This window comes from Colletes latitarsis, chromosome 5 (genome assembly GCF_051014445.1).
Source record: "Colletes latitarsis isolate SP2378_abdomen chromosome 5, iyColLati1, whole genome shotgun sequence".
Taxonomy (NCBI): domain Eukaryota; kingdom Metazoa; phylum Arthropoda; class Insecta; order Hymenoptera; family Colletidae; genus Colletes; species Colletes latitarsis.
In genome coordinates, this window is record NC_135138.1 from 28,676,466 (window position 1) to 28,693,008 (window position 16,543).

General features: G+C 38.3%; 1 protein-coding gene across 1 annotated transcript; it reads left to right on the forward strand.

Moving 5' to 3' along the window:
• The first annotated feature begins 4,214 nt into the window (after window positions 1-4,214).
• LOC143342126 (uncharacterized) lies at window positions 4,215-10,387 on the forward strand. Its single transcript, XM_076765649.1, has 4 exons — window positions 4,215-4,358; window positions 4,918-5,090; window positions 8,759-8,875; window positions 10,261-10,387. The coding sequence occupies exons 1-4, from the start codon at window positions 4,215-4,217 to the stop codon at window positions 10,385-10,387; spliced, it is 561 nt and encodes a 186-aa protein (XP_076621764.1).
• Window positions 10,388-16,543: the final 6,156 nt, after the last annotated feature.

Consider the following 16,543-nt stretch of genomic DNA (forward strand, 5'->3'; position numbering starts at 1 on the left):
TAAACCAAAGAAACCTTAACGACATGGAATCAAAGTGAACCAACATGCCTGTTTCTTCGAACGAAGATACACAAATTAATTTAAATGTACATACGTAAAGAGATATTAACGATAGATTTACGGAAATTGTCATTTTGGCAGGCTTCAGATATCGAAGAACTTATAAATATTATTTGTTAGCAATTTATGTTGACTTTGACTAATTCAACGACACGAATACATGTCTCAATTAAAATAAAAAACTTGTATTTTAATGTAACCACCACGATTTGAATTGTCATTTTGGCAGATATGTAAATATCATTTGTTAGCAATTTATGTTGAATTTGAATAATTCAACGACACGAATACATGTCTCAATTAAAATAAAAAACTTGTATTTTAATGTAACCACCACGATTTGAATTGTCATTTTGGCAGATATGTAAATATTATTTGTTAGCAATTTATGTTAAATTTGACTAATTCAACGACACGAATATACGTCCTAATTAAAATAAAAACCCCGTATTTTAATGTAACCATGACGATGGACAGTAAAATATTTCACAATTAATTATAAGTAAATCGAACGAAACATGTGTCATTTGTTAAAATTACAATAAAACAAGTTGCAGATATCTTCTGAATAAATGTATCATTTCGCCCATTATCACGAAACTCATTATCCTCTTTTCTCATGCTGGAAAACGTATTTTAATATATTGCAAATCCTGGTAAACTTTACATCCGTGAAACCGGAAATTGGCCGTCGGGCAAAAATCTGTTTAATATGCCGACCGTAAAGAAATCAATCCTCTTGTCCATTTCAATTGCTCGTTCGCGATTCTCGATTGCAAAAAAGCGCGACGATCCTTTATCGTCCGGGAATTTAATCGTCCAATTTTTCGCTGCACAAACGACGCGACCGGCGGTCGCCTCGTTTCCCCGTGATGTCCAAACCGGAAATGCTCCGTGCAGCCACGTATTATCCCGTTGGATTTTCCACAGACGACGACACCCCTAGTCACATTCCGCGACAGAGCGGTTATAATTGCATCCACGGCGGCGACGCGTTAACGAAAAGCATTAATTTAGAATGGTCCGCGGTTTTCTTCCCAGACACTGTGCAGAAGGGGCAGGTGGGCGAACGCCCACGCAACTCCCATATGCAATTAACAGACGCTCGTTCCGCCGCTATGGGCTGCGAAATGAGGAAATAAGTGTCGTCCGTTGAAAAAAATGATCCCTCTCTTTCTCTCTCCCTTTCGACCCCTCCGTACCTCTGTCCTCCCTCGAACTGGATTTTTTTCCAAAACGTTCCACCGACGAAGACAGTACAAATTAATATAAGCGAGAGTTTAAAAATACAATGAACGAAACGTTGAGCTTTGTTTGCTCGATACGAGTTTCGCTGTTCATTTAATTTTTAATCCTTGAACGCCACGGTACAGTACCCTGGACTACAGTGTATTTTCTCGTGTTTGTATATTTCGTAAAGGATGACGTTTGACGAAAATAAATTCACGAGTGGATCACGTCGAACTTAAACGCGAGGCAAGCATGCTTCCAAGAAAGTGTTTTATTCCTTTTAAATTAATTCCGTTTCGCTCGTTTGAGAACCCTGGTCGAAAGCTGAACGATAGGAATCAAGTTTGTAGCGACTGCAATTAATTTTTATCATTTTCCTCGCGCCAGCGATTATTTAAATGGTTACCGCGAGCCTTTATGTTTATGTATGAGAATTGCCATAAGATATTTACATTTTTTAACCTATCTATTCGCACCAAGATCGAGGTATATTCACAGCACCGAAGACAGTTTATTGAACTCGAGAGAGTTTAATGGCGCGCACCAATCAGCAGCCCTTAATTGCCGACGAAGACGGAAATTATCGAACGATTTGACCCCCGCTGACAATTCTTTCGCGGTTCGTTAAGTTAATGAACAATTCACGGTTCAACAAATAGTCTTCCATGAAAGGTTTTGGACGCCATTACATCGTATTATTATTTTCCACGTGTTCTTTCTTTAAAATTTATAGTTGCAAACGAGTGTAACTTTATGGACAAAAGTGTACGTGATTATTTTGTTTGTCTAAATTGTACTATGAATTAATTTTGACCTGTTCCTTAAAAAATTGTTTGCTTCTACTTGCTTCTGATCGAATAACGTATTTCACAAATTTGTGGAAAAAATTCCGAGAAGGCCTCGCGATCTAGTTGAAAACGTTATAAATTTAGTGTATGCTCGATAATTACAAACGTAAATGATGTGTCTCATTTTAGAACGAGCATCCCATGGCTGTATATGTATTTCTAAGTATGTTTTGTTAGTTAATCCGAGTGTTAAAACCATATATCCACACTAGTTTCTGCTACATATATTATGCGTTCTATAAACATAGTATATTGTTCAAATTGTTCCATGTTTTCTTAAGACTGGCCCGCCCAACGGTGGACCTAGATTTACATCGCCTTCTGTGCTTTTACCGCTACCATTTTGTTTGCTCTGTAGTTGGGATCTATTTTCTTTCTGGGAACCATTCTTTTTCAGAACTGAAATTCACTTTAAATTTAAAAAACTATATCCCTTTTCTCGAGGTAAAACTCATTCTTTTAATTCATCCCATAAAAAAGATATTAAAAAAAAATAGTAATAATTTCTTCTTTCGTCTCAATCGTATAGCATGTAACAAAATCCATATTTATTAGCTTATACCAATAAAATTGTAAAGACACAAAACTGTTTGTAATTTGTTTATCAATTTTTGGACAACTTCATGTAGATATAAAAATCACTAAAATGTGCCTGAAACAAAGCTGAAAACCTTCTGGCAATTTATATAAATTCGATTACGATACCGTCTGCTCTTTTGTTCGCTAAAATCGTTAAGTATTGCGGTATGGCGGCGCATGCAAACGTATAATTCCTCGGGGAACCTTGGCTAATCACCAAAGTGGGCGTCCACGGAAGCAGAGAAGCGAAAGACTCGGTCAGTTCTACGGCATTGAGAATCATTTCAACGGAAAACTCGACCGATTTTGGGACATTGGGGCTCGTTTCCAAGAAGCAAGTCGCCGGTATGCAAATCGTCGTGCAATCGCTCGATCTTTCGAGTTTCGTGCCGTCGCGTTGGCCAAAGAACACAGACGAGACGAAAGTTTCAAGACTGCAGCTATGCAAGAGAATGCAACTCGCCCCTACTCGCGACAAAACTATCTCCTTGTGATAGAAACCACATTAGAGCACTCGAAGTTCATCGATTTCTCAATATCGTATTCACTAATCAAATGCATGTCTCTTTTCCTACACTTAAATGCTCTATCATGTTTCCGATGTACGATTTCTATTGATTTGATTCTTTTATTTACCTTTTCTTTCTATTTTCTTATATCATATTATATCTTATTATTATATCTTATTATTAGAGCACTCGAAGTTCATCGATTTCTTAATATCGTATTCACTAATCAAATGCATGTCTCTTTTCCTACACTTAAATGCTCTATCATGTTTCCAATGTACGATTTGTATTGATATGATTTTTTTATTTACCTTTTCTTTCTATTTTTTTATATCTTATTATATCTTATTTTCTCTTATATCTTTTCTTATATCCTTTATATCTTATCATTAGAGTACTCGAAGTTCATCCATTTTCTAATACCATATTCACTACCAATAAAATGCATGTCTCTTTTTCCATACTTAAATGCTGTATCATGTTTTCAATATACGATTTGTATTGACTTGATTCTTTTATTTACCTTTTCTTTCAATCCCCTTATATCTTATATTTGCTTCTTCTCTCTTTGATTCGTTTCCTGGCGCCTGTTATTCTCCAGTATCGAATGATTTATCTCACGAATAAATGAAAATGGTCCAGAATTTAGTCCAAAGCCATGCTCGTTGGTTCCACAGTGGGATCGAGCAGCTCGAAGGCGTTTCGTTTGCTGGACGAATTGTCGAGATGTCGTCCGGCTTATTAGACCCGTGGAAAAACACGGGCATACTCGTTCCCGTTATCCCGTCCGCGGAACTATACTTCGTTCATCCGGGCGGTACCGGTGCTTTAGTATAGAAAACGCATTCTAGCGGCGTTGAAATCACGCTCGATACGCGATTCTTGTTTCGAAGTTCGGCGCGGGAGAAACTTTGGAAGACACTTTCTCCTTCGACGCGTTCGCGGAACGCATGAACGCGAAAAGTAGTCCCGGGACCGCGTCGAAGGTATGCCGAGCGTCCGACTTCTCTCCTTCGTCCTCGCGTGCCTCGATTTCCTGATGATCTGCGCGACACAGAGCCCGATCGACGCGCCGAGGATGCTCTCGAGACCCAAGAGGTACTTGATTTTTCCGGAAGGCAGCAACGTTCAGGTAAAAACATGGGGAAATTCGCTTTCCTGTCAGTGATTTTCCTTGTCTCCCACGGAGAACGCGTCACGTCACTCCACAGCCCGAACGAGCCCAAGATTTATGAAGCTTTTTGCGGAAAAATATGACGGAATGAAATTTTCTTTCAATATTTAAACCCTTTGTGGTACGAGACATCCTTTGCGTATCATGTCAGAAAATATTATTTTCTAATTCAGAGTTAAAGCATTTTTCTTTGTAAATTCGCAGCTCCACGAATTTGTCGGTTTTAGAATTTTTATTATATACTCATTATTGGTTTCAACCACGTAAAAAAATTTGTTCATTATTTTCGCGGGTACATCCCTTAGCACGAATTGTTTCGGTATTTTTCTCCGGAAAAATCGCCAAAACGTTGCTGCAATTTGTTCGCCCGAAACACACAGGGAAACAGCCTAAATACGCGGGGTACGTTTCGTTCGTGCATGGTTTCTCTACTGGGTTCGAATTGATTGAAATTCGGTCAACATTGTTCGAGCAGCGATCGCGGGAATATGTATCGATTGTTTTCTGTCTTTGTCAGCTGGTGTTTTGCCTGACGATTGGAACGTACGCCACAGAGAATGACGTGGTGATGGGCATGACGGTTGCCCTGGCCTGGGAATTGCCGAGCAAAGTCGACGACAAAATATCGAAACTCCTCGATCGTAAGAGCAGGAGCATCGTCTTCCCGAAAATAGAAGCTCTACTCCAGTCGTAAGTGAATCAGCTTCCTCGTAAATTTTCTTCGAATCTTATCTCTTTCTTCGTTCGAAAGACTTTATTGTTATCTTCGTACCGTGGGTTCGGATCCGGTCAAAATCTGATCTCTTTAATTCGTTTATACTATCGAGGGATCCCTTGGTGCATGTACACTTCCGTCTAATAGTCACAGGAGACTTAATAAATGTGGAATGAAAACGATTAACACTGGTGAAGCGATGTAAATTGTAAAATGAAACTAACTTTTATTTATTTAGATTATAAAAGAACTGTAACTCGTGTTAGCAAACAATTGGAGGCTCTCGTTTTATGAGTACGCTCCTTTGAAAATGATCCGTAATATTAACGTTAAAATTCGGTCTATTATTATTTTTTTAGTATTTTTTCATTTCTGCAATATTTTCCACGAGACTTACACATTGCATATTTATTTTGACTCTATATGAAAGTTATAAAATTTATAGTAATTTAAAATAAATAAATGTAACAAAGAATGTGCAAAATACTTAAGTCACGGGACACTTAATAAATGTGGGATAAAAACGATTAACACTGATGAAGCGATGTAAATTGCAAAACGAAACTAACATTTATTTATTTACATTATAAAGAAAAATTCGTGTTTTATGTTATGGATTTTACTAAACTGTTAGCAAACAATTGGAGGCTCTCGTTTTATGAGTGCACTCCTTTGAAAATGATCCTTCAAATTAACGTTGAAACTTTGTCTATAATTATTTTTTTAGTATTTTTTCATTTCTGCAATATTTTCCACAAGACTTTCATTGACTTTAAACGCGTTCGATCTTACACATTGCATATTTATTTTAACTCCATAGGAAATTTATAAAATTTATAGTAATTTAAAATAAATAAATGTAACAATTGAGCAAAATGTCCAGTGACTTATAAACATCAGTATATACAGAGTGTTTGGCCACCCCTGGGGAAAATTTTAATGAGGGATTCTAGAGGCCAAAATAAGGCGAAAATCAAGAATACCAATTTGTTGATGGAGGCTTCGTTAAAAAGTTATTAGCAATTAAATTCAAAAATTTCAAATCGTTCTGGAAAAATTATTTTTGGTTGCAGGGGTCAATTATAAGTATTTTTGGTGAATAGACATATCCCTGAAATCCTACCCACTTTCGAGAAAAAAAATCGGGTGGGTGTTGAAATTTTTTGGCAGAAAAAAAAATTTTTTATCTAATTTCTAATATCTAATTTCAGGCCAGAAATCGTTCCCCGAAATTTCATGCGAATCTTTAAAACGTCATAACTTCTGAAAGGATTGGACGATTTTAATGTTTAAAAAAGCAAACAACGCGTATTTTAGTGAAGAATATGTAGAAATCGTAAAAATATTCGAAAACTTGATCCTTGACTCCGCAAAATGAGAAAAACCCCATAAAAATGGTCAAATTTTCAAACAGCCATAACTCCTACAATTGTGAATATATTTCAATGAAACTTTTTTCTGAAGTAGAGCTCATGGGTACCTACAAAAAAGTATTAGACATCTTTTCTGTAGGGCATCAAACAAAATTACTAAACATGAAAAAGGAATTTTTAAGAAAAATCGACAGGGGGCAGGTGCTTAAATTTTTCGGCGAAAATGAAAAGTTTCAAATCGTTCTAAAAAAATTCTTTCTAGATTCTGGGGTCAATTACAATCATTTTTGGTCAATAGACATACTCCCGAATTCCCACTCAGTTTCGAGAAAAAAATTCGAGAAGGTGTGAAATTTTTCGACAAAATTGAAAAATTTCAAATCGTTCTGAAAAAATTATTTCTAGTTGCAGGAGTCAATTGCAATCATTTTTGGTGAGTAGAACTACCCCCGAAGTCCTACCCACTTTCTAGAAAAAAATTCAGTACGGGTGGAACTTTAAACTTTAATAACTTTTTAACGAAATCTCCATCAATAAATTAGTATTCTTGATTTTCATCTTATTTTGGCCTCTAGAATCTCCCATTAAAATTTTTAATAAAGCTTAAAGCCAGGAGTGGCCGAACACCCTGTATATGATGTGAGAAACATTTAATATTCTAATAATATTCTGAATATATAAACTGTACGTGTATTGCATTATTTTCTACAGTAATGGTGCTTGTATTGCACGATAATCTTTATTCTGGTAGTAGTAAATTTTACGCTATTCAAGATTAGCGACCACACCGTTACAAAACGATCAGACGAAATACCGAACGGAATGTAATACCACCGTCCCTTTTTCTCGGTCCTCCGCTTAATCGTGGCACAAATTACGTAGGAAATAGAGTGTCAAACCGCAAAGAAGACGCAAGAATTTCAATTCATTTCCCTCCCATCCTTCCGTTCCCCTCTGCTTTTTGTTTTCGCCCCGCGAAAGCTCGCTTTCATTCGGTCCCGAAGCGCGCGGTGTAACATGCAAATGGACCCTTTTTTACCCCGCTGGCACATGCAAATGGGCGACAGACGCAGGAATTTTCATGCAAAACGTGTGAGAATAACGAAACAGGAAGACCGCCGAGTTCGATTCCGCTACATTATACAGGGTGATCCTAGACTGTCAAAAAAGTCTCACCGGAACGAGACGAGAAAACAACTTTATCATACAGTGTTACCTCATCGAGTACTATATCATATTTAATATTTAACAAGTACAAACGTTACCGAACATAAAACTGTAGATTTATGTTTTTAACATGAACGGAATATCCATTATTCATGATTCGTTAACCGTCAAATTATTAAATTTCTATCGAACATTTATGCACGATAAAATATTCCTCGTAAAAAATTGTCTCCAGAATTCAATGACCTGTTTTCTCTCGAGTCACCCTGTGTACCGTGTTCCTTTTCATCCAAAGCACCTCCCCCGCGCTATTTGTATTTACATCACGATCCGAGGTATATATTAGACGTCCAGTCGCATGGGATATTAAATAGAGACACGGTTAATACTCTGAATAATTTAAAAGGAAGCATAGTTTTTATTTAAAAATCTTCAACGTGTAGAAAGTAACAGAAGTGTCGAGGAATAATTTAGTTCGACGCAAGCCTACGTTTCAGAACATTCAACATTTTTCTTCGGCAAAGATACACGTTTCCTCGAAACGCGTATGAATAAATACGCGAGTTTCGAATTATAAATTGCATTTCGATAAAAAATTGCGGAAAGAAATGCACTCTTCCAGACTACCAGTGTACGAAAGCCCCTTTAAAAGCTCCTCAAGAAATTCCACGAGCCTGAGTACTCGCGTTGCAAAAGGCTGTCTCCGGTTGGTGACACTTCGCGCCAAGATTTTTGTGAGTAATTATCGGTCGGCTGGGAATTTAATTAACAATCCACGCGCGGCCAGACGACACGATTGGCATTCTTTGGCGCGTCCGCTCAAGAATCCTGGCAGACACTCGTGTCACTCTATTCTGCACACCGGAAACGCCGATCTCCGTCGCCTCCAACGACCCTCGAGTCTCTCTCGTTCCTTTACGAAAGTTTCCGGCCCGGAAGCAGCCGACGAACAACATGTTCCACGCATCATCCGACGCCACGAGTGGACCGTTTCATTGTTTTCGCGCGTCGAAAATAATTCTCGAGTTACATTTGATTTTTCGAGACGTTCCAGCGAAGGAAGCAACGTTAATTATTGTTTCAAATGAAATTTTAATCGACAGGACGGGCCTCGATGGCAGAGCCTGCGTGATGAGGGCACTCTGCGAAGCTGGACGAAGAGATCCTGCGGATCTTGGCAAAGGAACCCTCGTCCAGGAGCTGTTGCACGCCATCTTCGCGTGAGTATTCCCTTCGATACCAACTCTTCAAGAACTTGGCGACCACTCGTGTCTTGCTGGCCGACGAAAAAGTTTCGACTGAAGGCGAAACTTCCACGATAGATAAACAGATAGATAAACATTGGTCAGGAGCAAATAACGTCCATTAAGAGGTACATTTAATTCGAAGCCTTCGAAATTGGATATTTGAACATTTTTTCTGAAGATATTAATCGATCAATTTCAGAAACCACGAATCTGTAGGTTTACGTACTCGAATAAAGAGATTACCTGACGTAATACGGAAGTTGATAACCTGAATTACGAAGGGTGACCTTGAACAGATAATATTACCTGGCACAAACAGTACATCTATGAATGGCAAATAATATCCTATGCTATAGCAGGCTCCATTAATTATTTCGTGTAATTAGTCAATGAGAACAACTGTGAAACTAAAACGTATGGCTGACCAACGTGTAATCAATTACAGGAGTTAATCAATTGAAACGATTAAATTACGAGTGGCAGACTCGTGTAACCATCAGCTGGTCAACCCGATCGTGTTGCCTTGAACGAATCATTCAAGCCGCAGCTATGCCAAATCAGTTGTTTATCGATGCAATTAATTCTTAAATATCCTACGAAACGCTAACAGATTTACAGTTCGTCGGCCCACGTGTTAAAATAACTTTCGAAACATCACAGAAGCATAGTTCTTAAACACAACAGTAGAATATCGTTATAGAAATTCCCTCGTCTCTCTGGATATTCGAGTTATATTCGTGATTTCAAGCGTTAACAGTCAACGTGTCTGCAAAAACTTTCGAAGAAAATGAGTCCCAGCTTCGTAAAAGAAGCGAAGAACCCTTTAACTACCGACTTCCTCTGTTTAACTTCCTACGAATTACTTTCTCGCTCTCTTCGCCTGCAGAAAATCAATAGAAACGAAGTGAGAAGCAACAGAAGCACCACTTCCGTGAACAATTCACCTAAAACCTTACTGGATGCTACGATGCGGTCAACACCTTAGATTCTCTAGAATATATGGACTTCGAATCCCGTGGATCGTTGAAGCAAGCATAAATAGACTAACTGAAGTATTCCTCACTTGATCCTTTAATAATGAAAAAACGATTTGTTATTATGCGTTCGCCAATTGATTGTTCTCTCCATGGACGATAGACTATAACTGAAACATTTCTTACTTGATCCTTCGATAAAGAAAAAAATCTCACGTCATCCGATTTGTTTCTACGCGTTGGCCAATTAATTGTTCTCCCCGTTTTGGAGAAACTCTCCGATTTGTTCTTTGAAACTGAAAGCTCAGAACCTGAAACCGTAATCTGTCGAGGCAGTTGAATTGGTCGAGCACGAGTGTTCTGAATCTCGTTTTCCTGTTGCAGACTGCCCAAGGACGGGCGATTCGAGCGGTCGGAGGATCGAGGTTACGAGCACGCTCACAGAACCACCGAAAACTGCTCGCAGCTCTATCCGACCTGCCAGCACTCCATTTACGAGGTAGACTTCTGAGGCTGGCCAAGAGGCACCTCGTCGACTCCTGGAATCCGACGCGTTCGTATGCGTGTGCAACGTCGACGGACGTGCCGCCGCTGCCTCCGACGAAACGCTTCTGAAGTTTTCCTGGCCGCCAGCCCGAGGTCTGGCGATCTTTCAACCTGCGCCCCACTGCGTCCCCGCATAATCTTCTGGTCCAGCGAAACACGCGGCCGACCGTTGCCAAGTTCCGCGGGATCATCGCGCGGATACATTTGTTACAACGAAAACGTAAAGTGCGGTGGACGTTGCCGCTCGCAACTGTTCGCCCGGCCGCGAGAGTAAATCGTACCGAACGAGTTCTTTAGTCGACGATATTAAAACTAACTAACAAGGGGAGTTTACGATAATGACGCTTTTTAAACGAGACCTCTGCCCGCTCGAATATTTCGTTTGCCTCGAATGATGAGAGAACTACCTCGACAAACCACGAACTTCGCGCGTGGGACTGTTAGATCTGTCTTTTCTTTTAGACAAACAATTTGTAATCGAGTTTCATCGCGCAACAGTCGTATAATCAGTAAGAATTGTTGAAACTACGTTGGGTATGTAGCGTCAAAGTGAATGTCAAAATAAACATGGAAGACAGCAAAAATTATAGTAGCTGGTATAGTCATTGGATAGAGGATAAAATGCCCTTTAAAATGAGCGTTCGAACAAGTCGATAGCTTAATTAGTTCCGGAGATATGAGGATTTTAGTTTCAAGTCGATGCGGTGGCTAGTTACGGAGATATAAGGGTCCGAAGTTTGTTTACTTTCTTACTACGGCCTTGTCAAGGTCGTTGACCGCACGTGACCGTAGTAAATAGTAAACGTGACGTCACTCGGTCACTCGGTTAGTGGGTCAACGTGCGAGAAGGAGGTCCGACGCGTTAGACGGAGACAGAGACAGTCGAATTAGAAAAATTATCTTTTACATAAATTACGATATTTCGAAAACGGAAAGTCCGATCGACAAAAACCAAAAACCATTTCAAAGAGGAAGCTTTGCCACTGCTAACAATGGCGTAATTATTGATAAAACATTAGTAGTCTTGGAACTGCACGCATCTAAAGTTTTAGTATTTTTAATACACGTTGATAAACGAAGAGTGGAATTTTATAAATTACCCCTTCGCTTAAATTACGATATCTCCGAAATGAAAAGTCGTATCGACAGAAACCAAAACTTATATTAAAGGGAAGGTCTTGCCACTTCTTACAGTGACTCAATTATTGATAAAACGCTAATAATTTCGGAACTGCATACGTATAAAGTTTGACTATTTTTAATACGGGTTGTTAGACTGTTCTAAGACAGTGGAGCTGAAAATTCTCTTCTTTCATCCTTCCTGCTCCCATTTACATCGAAACTTAACCAAAATTTTATACCTTTTAGTTTTTTACAAACAAATATAAGAGATACGCAAGACAGACTACATATTTTTCTCAGAAAACAAACAATAAGAATAGAAGTGAATATTAAAATTAAATAGCGCCAAAATGACATTGTCTGTCATTTCAAACGAAATTTAAAAAATGGTCGTTTGTTAAGATATTTGTAAAAAGAAGCTGCAATCACGAGTTCAGGGACGTGTGGCGATCGAAGGATTAACAAATGGAGTTAATTTATGAAAAAGGAATTTCGTTAGATTCGGTTCCACGGGAAAGATGGGAGGCCAACATTTTTCGACTTATCGAATCGAACGAAAATTTCCAGCGCGATTCTTTCGACCTCTTAATTTCAATTTACGCTTTCGCCGGTGAATTTCGAAGATTTTCCAGCCGACCTTTCAGCGAATATATTTCACCGGCTGTCGCAGCGCCGCGGCGGCGCGTAATTCATTTTGCATTAACAAAATGGTCAACCGAGTGCCGGGGAATTTATAGTTCATTTCGGTAGAGTGCCGCGGCCGAGTGCGGTGCTCCGGCTCTTTTGTAAACGGGGAACAGTGGGAGGGAAACGGGGATGGAAAAAAAAAAAATGTCGACGTCGTTATTTAAATGTCCAATATTTAACCAGCAAGCATTACGCTAAACACACTGACAACGTTTTATTAATACGCTAACGTACGGTCCGGTGAACTTCGTACGAAACGAAGTTTGAACAAAGCATAATCCATCGCTTTCAGGAAACATGGAAAAAAGAATTCAACGTGGGAAAGCAAAAAATGTATTTAAAAAGGATGTTGGAAAAATCAACACTGTCGGTGTTATAAATTTTACTATGAAATCGCGCATACTCGGTTGACGACGCCATGTTTTTGCCATGGAACGAGGATGGTGGCGGGAAAGGAATACAGAGATAGATATTTAATAGCTCTAACAAAAATCCCGTAAGGGAATATTCATATTCTTCGGATGAATAAAATTCTATCTCTTTAAAACTTTTTGCAAGTATAAAGTTTGACTCGTAATTCGAAATGTAAATGAAGTTACTGAGGCTTGAAGAGGACGACGATTGGATAGAAAATGATCTAAAATTAAGTTTAAAAACTCTGCAGACTATTTAAAAAGAGAGCATGTTATCTTTTACAATAACAGATTAAAACAGAAAAACTGTCTTAAAAATGACGACTTTACATCGTGGCTGCCACGTAGCAACGTAAATGTAAATACTACTTATGTTCTAGCTCGTAACTTTTTAAATATTAAGCTTTTTGTTACATAAAAATGTGCATATCATTTTCAAGAATAAATAAACACGTAAACAAAACTTTCCATTAAAATACTTTGTTATCTAAATAAAAGAATAAAACTCAATACACGATTCCCCGACGCATTGCCTGTAAATCACTCAAATTTTATCGAAACAAAATCAAAAGTAGAAATAATAATGAAGAACCATCGATTATCAAAAATAAATGATATCCCCTCAGTTTGTTCCATATACGTAGCAAAATACGCAGAAATTTATGCTCTGAACCGATAACCGATGCACGTGCCACGAAATTACAATAATTCCAACGCAAACAAAACACTTGTTAAAACATTAATTCGCGTTTCAATTTTTAATTTAACGCGGTATGCTCGACGTCGTGCCAACCGGGGCGGGAATAAAACAAAAGAAATAATCGCCACAGTTAGATTTTTCGGATGAGAAATTAAAGACGACCCGATCTATGTTAAATTTCGATCACGCCGGGCGGTGGGCGACGGGGCGGCAGAGAGGGAGGGCGGAACGCGAGAGAAAAATTATCGCCTCCGCTAAAAAATCTGCAATTTCGTTTTTTTTACAACGTCGAGTGTTCCAATTATATTTTCGCCCGACGGTCCACGAGGTCCGTCGTAAAATTTCATGACCCCTGGCGAACGCGAACGACGATCCCATCATTCTAATTACTTGGTGATCCGAGGACAATGATCCGCGGCCCTCTTTCTATAGTATTAATTTCACGTCGGACGATATCTCGATAATTCAGTCGGCACGCTGACACTGTGGCCCCAATCCTCTTTACCGTTCGGCTATTTCGCTATTTATGCAGCCAACTCCCGACGAAATTCATTTGTATTAATTTATTCCACTGGTCGCGTTCCACAGAGGACCGTCGATTACTATTTCAAAGAGAAACGGTGCCTCGACTAATTTCTTGCCAATTTCAAGCACCCCTTTGATTCTTCGCACAAAAGAGCCGCCCCCTAAACAACGACAATTCGTTTTGCTTTCTTCTATATTCTCCCCCCATTGTCCAAACCGATTTCTACGACTATAATTAAAATAAATAAACTAGATATTACATAGATTCGAAGAAAGGGTGATTTTGATGTAGATGATTTTTCCTTTAAAGTTGAAAAGTAGTAACAAAATACTTGTAAAGTTAGTTTGCAGGGATAAAGACAGAAATGATAATAACTATGTTTTTAAAGAACTAAACAGGGTGTTCGGCCACGCCTGAGAAAAATTTTAATACAGGATTCTAGAGGCCAAAATAAGACGAAAATCAAGAATAGCAATTTGTTGATGGAAGCTTCGTTAAAAAGTTATTAACAATTAAATTCAAAAATTTCAAATCGTTCTAAAAAAATTATTTCTAGGTTCTGGGGGCAATTACAATCATTTTTGGTGAATAGATATACCTCCGAAATCCTATCCACTTTCGAGAAAAAAATTCGAGTAAGTGCTGAAAGTTTTGGGAGAAAAAAAAGACTTTCGAATCGTCTTGGAAAAATTATTTTTAGTTGCAGAGGTCAATTGCAAGCATTTTTGGTCAATAGACATACCCCCGAAATCCTACTCAGTTTCGAGAAAAAAATTCCTTACCGAAAATATAATTTCTGGTCAGAAACGTCTGCCCGAATTTTCATGCGACTCTTTAAAACGTCATAACTTTTGAACGGATTGAACGATTTTAATGTTTAAAAAAGCAGACTACGCGTATTTTGGCGGAGAATATGTACAAATCGCAAAAATATTCGAAAAGTTGGTCCTTGACCCCGCAAAATGAGAAAACCCCCATAAAAATGGTCCAATTTTCAAACAGCCATAACTCCTACAATTGTGAATATATTTCAATGAAACTTTTTTCTGAAGTAGAGCTCATGAGTACCTACAAAAAAGTATTAGACAACTTTTCTGTAGGGCGTCAAACAAAATTACTAAAAATGAAAAAGTAATTTTTAAGAAAAATCGACAGGGGGTAGGTAGGTGCCTAAATTTTTCGGCGAAAATGAAAAGTTTCAAATCGTTCTAAAACAATTATTTCTAGGTTCTGGGGTCAATTATAACCATTTTTGGTGAATAGATGTACCTCCGAAATCCTACCCACTTTCTAGAAAAAAAGTCGAGAAGGTGTGAAATTTTTCGACGGAAAAAAAAATTTCAAATCGTTTTGGAAAAATTATTTTCGGTTGCGGGAGTTAATTACAATCATTTTTGGTCAATAGAGATACCCCTGAAATCTTGCGCATTTTCGAGAAAAAAATTCCTTACCGAAAATGTAATGTCTGACCATACATGGATATGTTTCCCTGAAATTTCATGCGTATGTTTAAAACATCATAACTTCTGAACGAGTTGGACGATTTTAATTTTTCAAAATGCAAACAACGCGTATTTTGGTGAAGAATATTTGGAGATTCTAAGAATATTCGAAAAGGAATGATTCGCGAAGATTATAATCTCGTGTCTGATAAAATTAATAGTCTCGCGAACCGTATTGTTTTATTGAACCGTTCGGGCATGCTTTTAAGTGGAGTTCCAGGTTGCTCGATTTTATGAAAGTTTCAACGAGTTGGTAGTTTTTGCAAGATTAGATCTGCGAACGATAACGGCTGATAAAGATTAATCTTTCGTTAAGTGGATCCACTTTCGTGCCAGTGTATCGTGATAAATGCACCAATTTTTCTATACGAGTGCAAACGTTCAACCTTCGCTTCGATGTTTCTAATAATTCATCTGCCAGTAGCAATACAGTTCCCTCCTGTTCCCGGAGCTTGTGGTTGCTCGAAAAGTTGAACCATTACATTTCAATTGCACCGCCGTAAATGTTAAAGTGTCCCATAAAATATCATCCATTCAAAAATCCTGAAGTATTTAATAATAATTCCAGCAAACTTTCGTTTCGAACAGAACGACCTATAGAGGTTTCTCCAAACTCGTCACAAATCTCGATGAAAGAAAACATTTAGCGAACCATTAAAGTAAAATTAAATTACTCTTTACGTTTTAAAACATTCTTTTGAGTTTGCCTGTGTTTAAAATACTTTTAAAAAATTTTTTAATGCTAAATACTTTCAGTACTTTCTGAGATACTCTAAGTACGATATATATCTTATCTACTAATGTCCCGAGATATAATTTAGAGCCGTTAGAAAGTCTCTAGTCATTGTTCTACAAAGTCTACGGAGTCCACAAAGTACATCCACGCTGTAGAAATACGAGGAAATAAAATTCCCGGAAGATTCTTTCACGCGCGAACGGGGAACAGCTGAAAACCACGTGCAATTTGTACTCGCTCGTATTTTAACGACTAATTTAAAGTAGTTTAACGATTCGGCTATAAACTTTTCGCTAAACGGTCCTAAACATTTCAACCACCGTTACCCGTTATTATATCATCCGCCAGTTCCTGTCACTTAGCGTCTCTGACCAGGTAAACTGGTCGGACAAATCCTCTCCCGTTGACCGAAGCAATTCACCGAAGTTTAACGGG